At 42.0% G+C, this 17,599-nt stretch overlaps 1 protein-coding gene across 1 annotated transcript in view; it reads right to left on the bottom strand.

Moving 5' to 3' along the window:
• Positions 1-2,813: 2,813 nt before the first annotated feature.
• The window catches only part of FNIP2 (folliculin interacting protein 2), a 146,247-nt gene continuing 131,461 nt past the window's right edge, over positions 2,814-17,599 (bottom strand). Inside the window, 3 exon segments of the mRNA XM_043970382.1 lie at positions 2,814-6,683; positions 6,685-6,727; positions 9,701-9,816. Coding sequence (XP_043826317.1) covers positions 6,642-6,683; positions 6,685-6,727; positions 9,701-9,816 — 201 coding nt within the window. The 3' untranslated portion in view covers positions 2,814-6,641.

Raw genomic sequence — 17,599 nt, 5'->3', positions numbered from 1 at the left:
TCACTTCTCAACCCTGGACAGCTCGGTTTGCTAACTCTACCAGAGTGGTGCTCTCCAGAGTACCTAACAACATCTCTATGACCAAATCCAGCCGTCTCTCTCCTGAGACCACAAGAGGGTTGCCCCTCTGCAACCTAGCCTACTAGTTTGAAGACCCTTCTGTGAGAGGGAACCCGTTACTTCCCAGGGCAGCCTGTTCTATTTTTGTGCATTCTCATTTTGAGGAAGTTTTCCCTTCCATCAAACAGCCTCTCTTCAACTCCTCACCTTCTCTCCCTCCCCTTTCCCCTCCTTATTCAGCACACAGGGGCCACCCTCTTGCATGGGAGAGCCCTTCAGAGACTTGAAGTCAGCCATGTCTTCTTTTCTCCAGGTGAACCATTCCTGGTTTCTTTCACTAGTCCTTACATGGCATGGACTCAAGGCTCTTCACAATTCTGGTTGTCTTTCTCTGGGTGTTCTTTAGTTTATCAGGTTCTTTTAAAAACAAGAGGTAAAGGAGGAGTCAGAACTGAGCAAAGTAGTCTGGATGTAGTCCAGCTAGGACAGAACATAATCATCAAATCAAGCAATGCTCAATAACCCATCATGTGACAGGCATCATATTGGGCACTGTGAAGACAAAGACAAAGAAAGAAATGACTTGTTCTCAAGGTACTTGATATTCTAGACCAGTACTTCCCTCATTCTGGACACACCACCCTCTTCAATGCAGCCTAGGATAGTGGTAGCCTTTTTGAGTTCTCTCCTCCACTCACCTTGACACCTCTGTGACATCTGACATTGTGGACCACTCCCCTTTCCTGACACCCTCTGATCCCTGCATATGTGACATTGAACTCTTACAGTTCTACTGACTGTTCCCTTTCTGCTCCTCAAAGTGCTGTCTTAGACCTCTCCTCTTCCTACAATTCCCTTGGGTTCCACTATCATCTCTCTGTGGATGATTCTCAAATCTCTTAAGACCAGCCCTAATCTCTTCTAATGTCCTCTATTTGGGCATCTTGAACTGACTGTGGGTCAGGCCCACAGGGATATTTTGTAAGCATCTCAAAATCAAGATTCCTAAATAGAGCTGTCATCTCCCCCCATATCCACCAATTCTCATTTCACTTAATGGCACCAGTATCCTTCCATGTCTAATAGCCTTGGATTCTTCTGTCTCTTCTTCCATACCCTGGCAGTTACAAAGTCCTGGTGTTCCTATATCTTCAATACCTCACATCCGGCCACTCCTTTCTGCTCTTAGGCAACAACTAGTTCAGAACCTTATCTTTCATGACCTAAGCCAGGGATTCTTATCTGGTATTTGTGATTTGTTTTATAATTTTAAAGTTGCACTTCATTTTGATAGTTTTATTTTGGATAATGGGTTTCCTTTGGAATTGTATTTGATTTTCTGCACTAACATGATTCAGAGAAAAGTTCAATAGGTTTCACCTAACCGTGAAAGGAGGATCACAACACGAAAGAGGCCTACGAACTGCTAATCTAGGGTATAGTAGCATCCTAACTGGTCTTCCTGTGTCCCATCTTATTTCTACTTCAAACTCTCCTCCACACTATTGCCCTAGCAAATGTCCTAATGCAATCTCTGATTATAACTCTTCTACTAGAAAACTATAAACTCCCGGCTCTTGGCATTCAAGGCTCCAGTCCTGTTAACAATTTACCTGTCTAGTCTTATTGTGCACTGGGTTCCAAACATAACTACTCTTTTTTATTCTTAACCTACCCTCTCCTTCTGCCTGTATGCCCTTGCCCATGCTATTGACCTGTTCTCTGAAGGAATTTATACCCTTCCTTCCTCCTGTTCTTCAAGGCTGCAATTCAGATGACACTACCACTACGAAGCCTTCCCTAACCACCACCACTCTCTCATTTCCCAGACCTCTCACTGTCTTTTGTATGGTAATTATTTGTAATTTCCATTCTTCTGGTCCCAGATTATATTGTAAACTCCTTGTTCTGTCTCCAATGCCTAGCCACAAAAACAACTTGAATTTTTTTTTTAAGTCTTCTGTTTCAAACAGCCCATTCTTCACTTCCTCTTATTTTTAAATCGGGTACTAGAAAAAGGAGATAGTAGTGTGGGACAGAATCCTAAATCTTGAGTCAGGAAGCCTTAGGTTGAAGTTTCCCCTTTAATGTTTACTGTTTGGCCATGAGTAAGTTACTTATCTTACCTCTGACAAAAGCCTCAGTCCACGACATACTTAAGTCAGGAGAAATGTAGACATGTATATGATGTACATATTAGATATGTATGCCAAAATTAAGGGTGCTCTTGTGTATATTGGGGAGAGGGGCAAGTTGTACCTGTGCTTTCATTGACATGAAGAACTTCTGGTATGTTAACAACCCTCCACTGATGTTTGTTTGCAGCTCACAGTGCTTGGGTTGCCTGAGGAATGAGGGGGTATGGTAGTGTGCTTGCCCCTTTCACAAAAAGTATGGCTGAGGAAGGACCCAAAAGTACGTTGGCCTGACTCCCAAGCTGGCTTTCTCTTCATGCTGCCTCTTGTCACATATACATACATGAGTGTTTTTGTGTATTCTTCACTAAATGACAGAGTTTGTACACAAGTCAGTTGTACGGTTGTGTGGAGAAACTTCCCTCCACTCACAACTCATTTGTGAGCATCTGATGAGTTCTGTCTCTACTGTGGTCAGTCTGTAGGGGCTTCATGCCACTCATTCAAACCCCACATGGACAGCATGTCATCCCAGCATATTTGAGTTGTTGGATGAAAGGGACAGAGTTTGCCCTAAGCTAGGTACCTACATGAGTGTCAGAGAAGGAAAACCTAAGCTTGTATTCAAAAGATTTATTGCACCAAATGCCACAGAGAACTAGATCAAAATGATACACTTAAAGCAGTAAGAAAAAATGTCCACACAGTTGACATTGGTACCTAGTTGACCGATCAAAAAATAAGATCCTTTCAGTCTGTCACAAAAGAGATGCAATAATAGCAAAATCCAGAATTTTCTCCTGTTTGCATAACCAGTGAAGCTTCAGTATGTCACATTCTCTCTTCCAAGATGCATGGTTCACTGTTAAAAGTAACATTCAGCAAGTTGGAGTAGGTGCAGAAGCTCTGATCCAAGGTAAAATTTATACAGTGTGTGTGTTTTTTAAAGTAACAGCCAAATGCCACATCTATTAATAAAGAGTTCAGGTGTAGACTTTCCATGCTAGTAGTGGAAAATATCCATGGGAAAAAATACTCTCCAAAGTACAGGTTAGTGGCCCAAAACTACACATTTAAAAGAACTCCGGGGTTCCTTCCTATTGGTTGCTTTCATGGACAATGGCTAGCCCAGGTGAAGAGAATGAAAAGCTAGAGACTGTACATTTTATAAAATCTCAGTATTTCATTAGAAGAGTCCAACAGCAGCTGAGTCACGTTGAATGCAGTAGGGATTTTCTTCCCTCCAAAAAAAGTTAGGTTTGAAAAATATGGGCTTGTAAAAGTCAGTAATGTGTAAACAGCAGTTTCATGGGGATGTGAAAAAGATTACAATCACTTTCATTAAAAAAACAGGCACACTGAGAAAAATGGATTGCAAGCCTGTACAAAAAGCTATTTGTTAACACTGATAAAAGAATAAAACGCTTTGGAAAATTTGCAGATTTTCAGCTACATTTTTTTTTTTTTTATTTTATTCACCATCAGTTTGAAACACGCACAATTCCCCTTACATTCATATTACTTATCGATTTATTAAAAAATAAAACTAACACATGCTCTAAAGCGGTTCGTCACCATGACATTTACACGCACCGTCTGCTCGGTCATGCCATACTAACTTGCCTTAGGAAGCAAGAGGCTACAAAAGTTACACTCAAAACAGGTAAGACTTACAAAGTTGAAGAAGCCCTAAAAGTGGAATCCTGTCAACTGAGGTAGTTTTTTGCTCTTTTTCTTTTTGAAGTGGGGATGGAGGAGAGCAAGGACTCTCCTGAGTCTTCGGATTAGTTAGACTAAAGCCATTGGCTTCAAAAAAGTATTTATTTCAACGCAACTGTCACAAGTTTCTGTTCTTTCTAGTTTGGAAAGAAGTTGAATAATAAAGACAAAAAAAGTGTGAGTGTTTCTTAATGAAGTATTTGAAAATAGCAGCAGTAACATTCTAGGTCTGTTTGTGGAGGCAACAGTTGTGAGGAATATGGACTGACTGGAATCCTGAGTGCAATGGAGACAAAACACCCATATAAAAATCCACCTAAGGTTTTTTTTTGTTTTTGTTTGTTTTAAAACACAGTTTACCAAAAAAGACTATGTAATTTGGAACTTAAATAAATTAAGTGTGGAAATAGACCTGCTCAAACCAAAGAGGGGGGAGGGTAGCATTCAAACTGCTGGTGGCAGTCATGACGACCCCTGTCATGCCTGGTTCCATTCAATGGGCTTGCTTCTCAGAAAGCCACCGTATACACACTGCAGTTATACTGGTTAGCATCTATTGTGCAAGAGTATCTTATGTGAACCTGCAAGTTTTGGGGGGAGGAAGAGATTTACACAAAACATGAAAATGACTGAGAGGAGAAATGGGAAGACACAGACAAATGGACCAAACAGGCAGGAAGAAGCATCAGCTGGGCTTATTTCCTGAGAGGGTAGTGGGTAGAAATGGTTGAGCCAGTTGAACTGCATTTTTTCTCACCTAAAGGACAGTAAGCAGCAGTTGTGGTCCCAGGAAGCACTTAAAAAGACAAAGCTCAAAGTCTCTCCTCAGGAACCACAAAGGTGTAGGAATAAAAGAATAGAGAGCTTTGCTCTTTGAAACATTTATACACAGTGGAGATGAGAAATCCAGAAAGAAGAAGTCCTAATGAGCCGGTAAACACTTCACATCTCAGGGAAAGAATGGAAGGTCTCTTATGAAATCGAGCAAGCTGCCCAGCCCTAAGTAACTCCACCTTTCAAATCCCTTCATCCCTACTGCTGGCATCCTCTTTTTAAAAAGAGAATGAACACGCATCTGTAAAAGAATCAACCAAAGCTGGGCTCACTGACAATGTGCCAGACAGGCAGCCGGGGATCAGCTATTAGGCTCTTAACTGCTCTGATTTTTTTTTTTTTAATCATCTTGGCTCCAAACTAGGTGTCACTGAATTGCTCTTAGGAAGAATGGAAAGAATAGGAAATTAAGTAGCATATCAAACTAGAACCATCTTCTATCAGCATGCCTAACTCTAGACTGGGAACAGGTGGAAGGTTGAATGGATGCTTTCTGATTGCTTTGACAAAAATGATTATGTTTGGTGTTCAATGCTTTTTAAAATTGGCCCTTTTCATCTTGGGTGTCTTAATTTTTCTCATATACTACTTGGTGGAGAGTAAACTATGCAAGATGTCCTTTTGGAAAAAATGTCAACAACAGAGTTACTTGAAATGCCAAAGAAATGAGTTCAGATTTAAGAACAAGGAATTTTATATGGAGGTACTACTGTATGTGGGGGAAAACTTCTGAACCAAATACCCAAAGGTTCTTATGGGAGGGGGGAGGAAGTAGGGTGTTAGAGATGGGAAGGCACAGACATGATAGTGCAAAAACTTGGTGGGATTACAATAGGATGTTTGTAAATGTTCAAACATTATTTTCCCCCAGTCACTTTAAGGTCTCATTTCACAAAAGGCTGGCTGTCTCATTAAAGTGTAAAGAGTCACTTCTAACTGTTACAGGAAGAAAGTGATTTGGGCTGGAAGAATTCCCCCCCCTCCCAGATCCTCCCCTGTGCTCCCAGAAATGATTTGGGTAAACGGCCTCTCAAAGAAGGCAGCCAAAAAGACAAAAGCATGAGGTGGTAACACAAGGTTGTGACTGTGGACTTGACCGCTGCCTGGGACATCTTGATTAACATTACCATGTTGGGTCTGTGCTCAGGTTTCCTGAACCACCGTGCCCAGGTCATTGCAAATCTGAGTCAGGTTAACATCCGAAACAATATCACCTCCCAGAGAAATTAAAATGACGACTAGTCCCTAATAAATCCCACTGTCCCCACAGGCATCCTCATTTGTTTTCATTATCAAAACGGCGATCAGAGCTGAAGGCAACAAAAACGTGGCTTTCCTCCTCTCGCCTGGTTAGAAGAAAAAAAAAAAAAGCAATTCCAGCAGCCAATCCATGCAGAGTCCTTGTCTTCCCCGTGCCCTTGCAATAAGCCAATGTGCCTTCTCCAGCTCGGGCAGTATCTCACCTCCAAGCTGGGGAATGTTTGGCTGTAGGAATGTTCTGTACACTGGGCAGCTCCCGCCTCCAAAGTCAGCGAGGAGAAGAACCAGCTGGTCTGGCTGGTCCATTTTTCTCTCCAAGTAACACAAGCCAGTTCATACTGAAAGTCTAGTATTTGCCGTAGTGTTTGTTTTGCCTTTTTGCAGGGTTGTTGTTTTTTTTTAAAGGTCACCTCCTCCTCCTGTCAATCCATAGGTGACTAAAGTGTTAGAGAAGAACCTGAATGTCATTAAGTCATGTAAACCAAAGTCTCAAAACCAAACAGGCAGTGGTGGAAAGCCTGTTTTCATGATAAGGCTGCTGGCTTTTGCCTCTGCCCTTCTCCTCTAGTCGAGTTTCTCAGCATCTGTGGTTGATTTCGTTTTGTTTTTGTCCAGAGAAGGACTTCTCCAGGCTTAGCTTATAAGAGGTATTTGAGCGACATAAGGAGAGTGAGTGGCTCGCAATAGCAGTCAGCAGAGGAAGATCATTAGACTCGATCCTGAAAATTTAAAAAGAAACAAAAAACCCATTTAATAACAGAGAACAAAGGCAGCATTCTGCCATAAATGGGAGATGTCATCCAGAAGCATTCAACAGGGCTGGAAATATTCAGGCATTTAAACAAACACGATCTAGAACAGACCACTGTCTGTTTGCAAAGGGAAGCTCGGGCTTTTTGGTATGAACATTTATTTGTACAGCTAGGTCCCAATTAGATGAATCCCCTTAAGTCATTATTCAAATTCCCACTGGTGTATTTGCATTGGGCTGGAACTAATGACCCGGAGAGCTGACATAATTACAACTTCAAATTGTGAGAAATTTGAATATTTGTGAATAAGTGTACAGATGTTTTCTTATGTGCTGCACCTATGCCCAAACCTTTTTATTCCTCATTCCTTATTTCCCATCAATGGCGAGCACCATCTCTCCTGGGTCTCCTAGGCTCATCTTTGATTTTCAAAGGTTTCTATCTTCCAAAATTTGACAGTTGGTTTGCTGATAACCTCTTATCTAATTTTGTAAAAAAAAAAATCTCACCCTCCCTTTTCTCCCCCTTCTGGTCCCCTTAGCCACTTTCCTGAATTTCTGTTCTATAACAGGCAGGATCAAGATAGGGAAAAAAGAAGCAACAGTTCCTTCAAAAATTACAGGGAGTTGCTGAACAAAGGGGGCTGACTCAGATCCTTAGTAGGTTAGCATAAGGTGAATTATTCTCAGGTCAACTGATGCCAAGAGACATCTTGAGTAAAGGAACATATTTCTTCTAATGGACCAACATCATTTCTTCCTAATGACCTTTGCCCACTCATCTGGCAGGAAAGTGGAGGTACAATATGGTTTGGGGTCAAAGGCTCACAAACATCTAAGAACTTTCTCAGTTTCTAAGATTGGTCAGAAATTTGTCAGAGACTCTAAACTTCCAGGAAGTAGAAAATGTTTCCTTCTTTGTATCTGTAAAACCATTACCTAGCACAGCAGCTAGCAGATAGCACTCTGCCTGGACCAGTGACTTCACTAGTATAATGAACTCTTGGCTGAGGACATTTCTTCCCCTGATGCAAGTTGGCACCTTCACTGTCATTTAGAGAGTTGGTTAAATAACTTGTTCAGGGTCACAGTTACTGTGTGTCATCCTTGGCCTTGAGGCCAGCTGTCTAATCATTATACCAATCTGTCTATAATAGGAAACTATTGCTTATTTGTTGATAAATCTGTCCTAGTAACTAGATCAGCAGATCCAGGAGAGAGAGGACAAAAATCACTCTTAGCTTTTCCTGTGCTATTGGAAAAAGAAGACAGTACGAACATAGATTCCCAATCAGCTGGCCCCAAGAGCACTCTGCAGGTGAAGGCCAAACAAGAAGAAAGGCTTCATCTCACTTTGAACTGTTTTTTCCTCAAAGACAGGTGCTAGGTAAGCACTTCCATAGACCCATAAGGTGCACACCTGGGAAGAGGAGAATGTAAGGAAACAGAACTAGCTAAAGTATCAATCTGGGAAAGAGAGAAACACACTGAGTTAAATGGAAAATCAAATATCTCAAAAATAGGAATTTAAAAAAATGAAATGTGTGAGAAAAGCATGACAGGGAATACTGAGATAAAACAAACCAACTGCAATAATTCTATCTCCCTGAGGCACAGTACTCATTTAATTTATCACTGTCAGTCACTTTTCCTGGTCACTGAAGACAAAATGATTGGCAAGAGTGTCTGAAGGCTAGAGACCAAGTTATTTTAACATCTTGAACAAAACGCTCCCCCCCCCCCCCCCGCCAAGTTATGTGCATTACAGAGAGAGGCAAATGTTGCCTAGAAAGGTAACGAACACCATCAGTCTTCTGCTAGAGAGGTCTTACAGGGCAAACTGCCATTTGCAAATCTGATGTATATTGGTAGAAGCCCAATATGAAGCTCACCAGGCAGATTTATGAAAATTCAGAGGAGAGAAGAGAAACCACTCATTTAACTGATTGTCAGCAGGTCGCAAGCTCCTAAAAATGCAAGATGTTCACGTGTGGGGGTGTACAGACTGGCCGGGCACATAGAGAACCAATCCAAATGGAGCCCATCCCAGAATTAAGGCTATATTCCCCAAATGAGAGCTTTGAAAGGAAAAAAAATCACCAAAGTTCTATCTCTGCCTAGTGAAATAAATTATATGCATATTTAATAATATTATTAATGAATCTAGTTTAAAGTCAGGAATTGCATGTGTGCATCCATGTGTATGTGGAAGAGAAGGGACATGCAGTATACATGACTGCACTCAGGTTTTTAAAGAAGCCAATGAGGAGGGGTAGGGGCCTGGAAGTGGCCTATATTAGGACCAGCACAGCATGTGGGAAGTAGGCAGTGATGGAGCGACTGAACACTGAGTCCTGTGCCCCTCCCCCTCCCTGAGGAAGAAGCTGTAAACACAAGCTGCTGCTCACAGGCGACAGCTTGTGCTGCGGCTCATCCTGAAATTACTCAACACGGGCAGACTGAGTGGGAGTCATTTGTGCCTGTTCTATCGTGACAAAGTGCCAGGGATGGGAAGATGTGGTGAATACGTAACACGTAACCACACCCCACGCCCCTGGTGTGTAGCCCCGGGAGTAGCATAAGGGTCTAGGATAGTTAGAGAGATTCCAAAGAACACCCATGAGGATAGAGGATAGACTGGTTTCCAGTCCTATCACCTGAGTGACCTTGGACAAGTCACCGAGCCTCCGAGGGCTTCAGGTTCTTCATCTGCAAAATGAAGGACTGGACTAGACCGTCCTTCAAGATCTTTAAATCTACTCAGTTTTCCTCTGTGCCAGAAAACAGAGTTGGTCTAAGATCCTCAAAAGAGATGCTAGTAAGTTGCTCATAGGGTGGTTGGACGCTCATGACACAAGGGATGTCTAATCGCTCTGCAAACCCCAAAGTGCTATATAAAATTCAGCTGCTCTTAGGAGGAAGAGGCACTGCATTGACTTACCCCAGCACAACTCCTAGTTCTTTCACATGAACTCTCGTATGTCCTCGAAGATACTCGGAGAGCATTTTGCTTTTGAGATACATCTCCTGGAGCCTATCCTCAAGATGCATTATGCACTGTGGAACCAAAACAACACAGAGGTGAGGGTCCTGTTCCAGGGTTCGGCCCACCCTCCATAAGGATGCCAAAGCTGGCAGTGCTAAGGGGGGGCCCCTACAGTATCACCTCCAAAACTGAAAGCAACAAAATGTGTCTTCTTTTCCATCTCTTTCTTAAACAAACAACACACGTCCAGCCCCAACTTGATTATTCTAAGCATAGTCTTACAGTAGCAAAATTGTCTCCAGTTCTGAAAGCTTCTCCCGTTAGCTGAGAAATGTTTTCACACAGTAATGTCAGATGCACTTGGGTTGTTGTAGGGGCTGCATTTGAACCAGATTTTTAATAATGACTAAGAAGAGCCAGGAAGCCGCCATCCTGGGAATTAGCGCCAACTTCTTTTTTCCCTTTTATTTTAGAGAACATCAACCATCTGCGTCCTTCACTAGAGGCAAGTTTTTCTGTTTTTGGCACAGGGAGCCGAGCTTCTTCAGCAAAGAACCTGAAGCCTTTGGCAGGGATGGACAAGCAGACGGTGGGCAAGAACAAGCTGCGACATGTCACAGGCAAAGAATTATGGAGGAGAAGCAGTTGTAAAGGATGCCATCAAAGAAATGTCCAGCAGTACAGAAAGATGGGCTCACAATGGACTAGCCAAAGATTGGCAGCCCAAAGGCTCTCCTGGTATCCCATCCCCCATTGTCGAGAGAGAAAAGGAAGAAGCCCAGCCATCCAGTGGAACCCTGGGAGAACCTGGACACCAGAAACTTAGGTTGGACAGGCATGGATAGGTGGCAGTCTATGCTGCTGGGAGAGAACGCCAACTCACTAAGAATACAGATTCACTGGAATATTGGAGGAAATTTTCCCATCAGCAGTTTTTTCTGTGACTTTCACGGTAATGTGTATAATGAATACTTATGTTTGAAAATGCTGATCTTTCCCAGCTGGGGTGATCAATCATTCTAGAATAGATACAAGGATTTTCCCCCCATTTGTTGAGACTGAAACACACTGTATTAGATGAAAATGTTTCCTAGTAATTGATGTATGGTGGTAACCAATTTGTGTAACATTTGGCTACTTGAAATGAAATCTTTTCAGTACAATTGCCTCTTGTTCAACTCTTTCCCTCTCAGCTTGGTCCTCATGGCAGGTTAACCTCACCTACTCATTCCGTCTCTTTTGTTTTTCTAGCACATCACATCACACCTTGGCCTCCCATGACTCTACCCACTTCAGAACCTGTGGTCTGCCATTCCAAGGATGTGCTAGCCACCATCTCCGCTCTTGTGCCTTTCAACTGTTTTCTCTCACTAATCCTCAACTAGTGTTGGACCTGGAGTCAATTTCAGCCTCAGACACTAGTTGGGTAACCTCGGTTGGCCTCAGTGTCCTCAACCATAAAATGAGAATAGTAATAGCACCTACTTCAACAAGGTTGTGTTGAGGATCAGATGAGCTGACACTTGTCAAGCTAAACCTGCAGCCATGCCTGCCTGCCTGCCTGCCTCCCGCTTCTCACCAGGGTTGCTATAGTTTGTGTCTCTGAAATTCTATTTTAGTTTAGTTTAATTTTCAGGGACACATTCTTTCACTTCCACTCCCCGAAAGCATGAAAAACAAAACTCCCGTTACCAACACGCACAGTCAAACAAAACAAGTCTGAGTCTGCCCTCTGACCCCATCAGGAGGTGGCCAGCATGTTCTATCATTTTTGGTTGTTTTCCAGTCATGTCTGACTCTTCATGATCCTGTTGGGGGTTTTCTAGGCTAAGATCCTAGAAGGGGGGAGGTCTGCCATTTCCTTCTCCAGCTCTTTTTACAGATGAGGAACTGAGGCAGAGGGGGTCACACACCTACAAAGTGTCCTGGGAAACTGTGGTTGGTCATTGTGCATCAGAGTTCCCAAGTCTTTCAGAGTTATTTGTCTTTACACCATTGTAAATTTTGTTTACATTATTGTTGTTGTTCTTGTGCTGCTCACTTCAGTTCACATCAGTTCATAAAAGTCACCCCAGGTTTCTCTGAAGCCATCTCCATCATCACTTCTGTAATGATTGGAATGACGCCACCTACTGGAGACTTACTATAGGAAAGCTCCACCATGAAGGAAGGTCTTTGAGGGTAGGACCATGTGTCTTTTCTTTGGTGTCAGGAAGTGACGTTTGCTGGTGGGAGGAAGAAGGGGGAGCCGGGTGCTCTGCCTTTCTCTCTTTCCTGAGGACTCTGGTGGAGAGTGGAGCTAAATATGTGCTCTCCCTTTAATAGATAGATGAATGTAGGCCTTTCTCTCTCTCTTTACCAAATTCTTATTCTCCTTAATAAATGCTTAAAAGCCTAACTCTTGCTAAAGCTTATAATTTATTGGCGAACACTCATTAGATATTTTAGACAGACTAGCTAGAATTTTAGCCCTTAACACTTTGTATAGCACAAGAGTATATTCCATCACCTTTATATGCATTCCTGGGTCAAAAGGCATGCAATTTAACAGCTTCAGGGGCGTAATTACAAATTGCTTTCCAGAATGGCCACACCAGTTCAGTTCTACCAACTGTCATTAGTGTCCCTATTTTCCCACAGCCCCTCCAGCATTTGTCATTTTCCTTAATGTCATTTTAGCCAATTTGATGATAGGTGTGAGATGGAACCTCCAAGTTGTTTTAATTTACATTTTGTTAATTATTAAAGGTTTAGGGAATTTTTCATATGGCTATTGATAGCTTGGGTTCTTTCCTCTGAAGGCAGCCTATTTATATCTCTTGACCATTTATCAACTTAAGAATGGCTCATAAATTTGATTCAGTTCCCTGTATCTTTTAGAAATGAGATATTAATCAGAGAAACTCACTGCATACATTTTTCCCATCGGTTTTGTTTGAACAAAAACTTAAAAATTTTTATACGATAAACATTGTCAATTTTATCTCATATCAACTTCTCCATTTTCTATATGGTCAGGGACTCTTCCCTTATCCAAAGATCAGGTAAGTATTTGCTTCATTGCTCCTCTAGTTTCTTTATGAAATTGAACTTGTCACGGTGTATGGTGTAAAACGCTGGTCTATACCTAGAATTCCTGCCAGACAGTTTTCCAGTTTTCACAAGAGTCTTTCTCGAATAGTGAAGAGCCGGGGTCTTTGGCTTTGTCAAGAGCTAGGATAATGTGCTTGCTTGTTTCTGTGCATTGTGGATCTAACCTGCTCCACTGGTAAACTACTCCATTCTAATCCGTTGTCAACTCCATTTATTCTAATGATTAGTGCTTTGCAGTATAATTTGAGATCTGGTACTGCTTTTCATTAGTCATTTTGGCATTCGTGATCTTACATTCCTCCAGGTGAATTATTTAATCCTTTGAGAGTTTGTTATGGCACTAAAGAAATAAATTAATTTAGGTAGTATTACCATTTTTATGTCATTTTTATTACATTGGCTCAGTTTACCTATAAGCAATTAATATTTCTCTATTTAAATGTCTTTATTTGTACAAACAATGATTTGTGATTATGTCCTTATAGTTCCTGAGTGTGTTTAGCAGGTAAACTCCCAAGTATTTTGTACTACCTACTGATATATTTTAATGGAGTTTCTCCTATTTCTTCTTTTCCTGATGGATTCTATTCGTAATATACAGGAATGCTGATGATTTATGTGTGCAACTTTGCCGAATTTTTCAATCATGTGAATTAGCTTTTTGGTTAGCTCTTTAGTGTACTCTAAGTAAACCATGAGCTTATCTGTAAAAATTATAATTTTCCTATTTGCCCATGCTTATTCTCTCAATTTCTTAAATTATTGCTACAGTTGGCTTTTCTAGCACTAGACCAAGTATTAAATAGTAATGGTGATAATGGAAATCTTTGATTTACCCAATATTACTAGAAAGGCATCTAGTTTATCCCCATTATAGAGAATACTAGCTCTTAGTTCTAATAGAACCTTTGTTAAGGAAAATTCCATTTATTCCTAAACTTTCTAGAGTTTTTAACAGGGGTGAGTGTTGTATTTTGCCAAAAGTTTTTTCTGCTTATACTGACATAAAACTGTGCTTTTTGTAGTTCTTCTTATTAATATGGTCAATTGTGTTAATGGTTTTCCTTATAAGCCCTGCATTTCTGGTATAAATCTAACCAGTCGTAGGGTATAATCTTTGTAATATATATGTTGATGTAATCTCCTCACTGATATTTAACATTTTTACATAAATTTTCATTAAGAATATTGGTCTATAGTTGGTGGGGTTTTTTTCTGTCTTAGCTCTTCCTGGTTTAGCTATTATCACCGTCTCTTTAACGGATTTCATTTACTATGGGTCCATCTTGCCTGGCTGCAGACTAATCTTCCTGAAGCTCAGTATGACTGCAGGATCCCACCCTACTACAACCCCTTTAGTGTCTCTCCAATATCTAAAAATCAAGGCCTCTTTATAACCCTGGTTTTTCAAGGCTTTGTGCATTATGTCCTTAATCTGCCATTCCAGCCTTCTTGCCCTGTTCTCCTATGCATAGTCCATGTGCCAGTGAAACTAAAAATACAAGCCTGTTACCCCCCTACACTTCCTTTAAAGCCCAGTTTAAATACCACCCCTCTGTTAGGAAACCTCCAACTCCCACTCTCCAACTGTATGTATTTTGTTTGAAGCCCTGTATAACTTCCATCTTAGTAACAAAATCATGTTCTACCCTGGTATTACGTGGAGTGCTTAGCACGATGCCCTGCATGTGGTAAGACTCGTGTGACAGTGGAGAGCGGTCTGGCCTGTGACCCTTGAGATGAGCTGTCCTAACCTCATCTGCAAAAATGGGGAAAGGAATATTTATTAAAGGTCGCCTTTGCTCTAGGGCAACAGGGCTACACCACACACACAGACATAAAGCCATCTCTACCTTCAAGGGGCTCACGTTCTTCTGAGGGAGCCATGTAAACAAAATTCTAGGACCACAGAGTGCGTGAAGGGGAATACTGTATTAAATGAGGCCATGAAAGGTGTGGTGGAGGCAGATTATGAAGGGCTTTTAATGCCAATCTGGTTAAATTTGTATCTGAACCTTGAGGAAATAATGAACATGAGAGTTACTGAGCAGGCCAACACCAGAGTCAGACCTGCCCTTTAGGTACAACTGTTTGGGAAGCTGTGAAGATGATTAGAGAGAAGACATTTGAGGCAAGGGTACCGAGTAGGAAGGAAGGAGTCTACTGCAACAGCAGGCAAAATAAACAGGGGCCTGAGTTTGGTGTGGACGTCTGAGTGATGAAAGCACAGAGGCGAGAGAGGGGGAGTGAGAAGTGACAAGGTCTGCTACGTGGCTGGATAGATGAGATAAGAGACAGATCTGTAACCTGGAAGGAAGGAGGGAAAGACAGGAGCACCTTAGAGAACAGAGGGGGTTCAGAAGGGGGGATAGATAATGAACGGTTTTTGAACATGCTGAGTTTGAGATGCCTGCAGAACATCCAAAGTGACGTGTCCAACAGGTGGTGAAGTGAGACCGGAGCTCAGAGGAGAGACTATAGCTGGATATACCCCAGGATTTGGGAGCTAGATCTTGCACTGAGGTGAACTGCGAACCAAGGGAGCTAATGCAAGTCGCCAAGCAAAAGAATACCAGCAATAATAAAACATAAAATGTTCGGCCCCCTACTTTAGAAAGGGGTGGTATTGAAATGAAGGAGGATAACACACGGTGAAACATTCTAATTTAGTTGATTTCAATGGCATACGGGGTCAGAGACAAGGAACGTGTTGCAGGTGCTCAGTAGAGAGTTGAAGATTGAGCTCAATTTTAGCTGCAGACCCCCTCAACACCAGGGCCCCACAGAAGAAGGAATGCTGTGGGTGTTGCCTTTGTCTTTTACAAGAAGTTTCATCAAACACAGAAACACACTGTCGAGACCCTAGCCTAAGCCTCTGTGTTTCCACAGGGGCCAAGTACTTTGGTCAACACTGAATCTGCGTCCTGGGAAGGGGGGGCTTTTGAAATTTCTTACTGTCATGCCCTGAATTCTGAAGCATAATTAAAATAGCTGCTATTTTCCCTTTTCTCCCTCAAGGGCTTAGCACCCCTTAATTACATGCACTTCATTCAAATAATTAACTTTTAAAACAATACTTTAAACTGCAGACACACCTTTTCTTTGGATTCCTATGGTCAGAAAATTAGCTACTGAAAGGTCATTTAAATTATTAAATAGCAATCCATACTTCCTATCTGAATGCACTGAGCTGAGTTATATATTTAAAGCTTTGTACACTTTCTTCCTCTCATAGAAAAAAAGTATCGACGACATATTAACAACTGAAGTTGCTCCTGCACAAGAAAATGAAATGGGTACGTAGCCTATGAAAAGAAAGTAGTTACAACTCACAATCCAACCCAGGTAGACCTGGTCTCAGTCTCCAGCCACACAAGTGACCGTGTCTGTGTGAAAGAGGATGCTCCAATGCAAGGGACTGTTAGGCTAAACAATTGTGAGTTTCAATAAAAAGCTTTTCTGATGTTAGAAAGCATCTTTGTTACCTTCCTTGGAGTGAACTAGAGAAGACAGTCCTGCCTCCAGGCAGGATTCTTCCATGAGAGAAGGGCTTCCATTTTTAGAGAGCAGAGAGAGGGAGGGAGGGAAGGAGGGAGCGGCAGAAAGAGCCCTCTGTTTGGGGAACTCCCTCTTCTGTTGCAACCTGTGGACCAAGGCCATCATACCAGGCCTGCAAAGTGTGCGTTTAGTGCCTCGGTGTGCAAGAACGGGGAGGGCAAAGGGAACATGAAAACACGTCCTCTGCTCTCAAGGGACTTACATTCTATGGCAAGGGGGAAAGATTAGGTTTGTATTTCAAACCAGACGACCTGCAGATACTTCATAAGCAACAAGTCCAAACCTTCCCCGTTTTTGTCAGCACCATCCTTCTGCTCACCCATGTTCACTGTCCTTAGCTCCTTACTCCCAAGTCCTCTAAGTAACACCCCTCCCCAATCCAGATTCCAAACAGCTGCCAAAGAAATTTTCCTAAAATACATATTCTAACCACATTACTCCCCTACTCTAATTCCAATACGTTCCTATTGCCTGTAGGATCAAATATAAACTCATTTTGGGGCAGCTAGGTAGCATGGCATAGTGGGTCAAGTCAGAAGACCTGAGTTCAAATTGAACTCGCTTAGTATCTTTGTGACCTTGGGTGAGTCATTTAACCTGTTTGCTTCCGTTTCCTCATCTGTAAAATGGGGATAATAACAGGACTTCTCCTAAGGTTGTTGTGAGGATCAAACGAGATATTCGTAAAGCACTCGCATAGCTCCTGGCACAAAGTAGGCCCTATATAAATGTTAGCTATCATAATTATATCTGACTTTCAAAAACTCTTCACAATCTGGACTTAATCTCCCTTTCCAATGTTTTAAACATAACTCCCCTTCCTGTACTCTATGCTCAGCCAAACTCACCTTTTTTCCTGTTTTTCATACAGGACACTCCATCCCCAATGCCTCATTTTGTACTAGCTTATTCCTCATGCCTGGGATGAACTCTCTCCTCACCTCCATTTGCTGAAAACTCTTATTTCTTTTTTTTTTCCTTTGGTGTATGAGGCAATTGGGGTTAAGGGACTTGCCCAGGATCACACAGCTAGTAAGTGTCAAGTGTCTGAGGCCAGATTTGAACTCAGGTCCTAACTCCAGGGCCAGTGCTCTATCCACTCTACCACCTACCTGCCCCACTTATTTCTTTCCAAATGCTTCTCAAGCATCATCTACATGAAGCGGAGGGACAGCTAGGTGGTGCAGTAGATAAAGCACCAGC

Source organism: Dromiciops gliroides, chromosome 6, assembly GCF_019393635.1.
Source record: "Dromiciops gliroides isolate mDroGli1 chromosome 6, mDroGli1.pri, whole genome shotgun sequence".
NCBI classification, from domain to species: domain Eukaryota; kingdom Metazoa; phylum Chordata; class Mammalia; order Microbiotheria; family Microbiotheriidae; genus Dromiciops; species Dromiciops gliroides.
The sequence above is the reverse complement of the archived record's forward strand: the minus strand, read 5'-3'. Positions and strand labels throughout refer to the sequence as shown.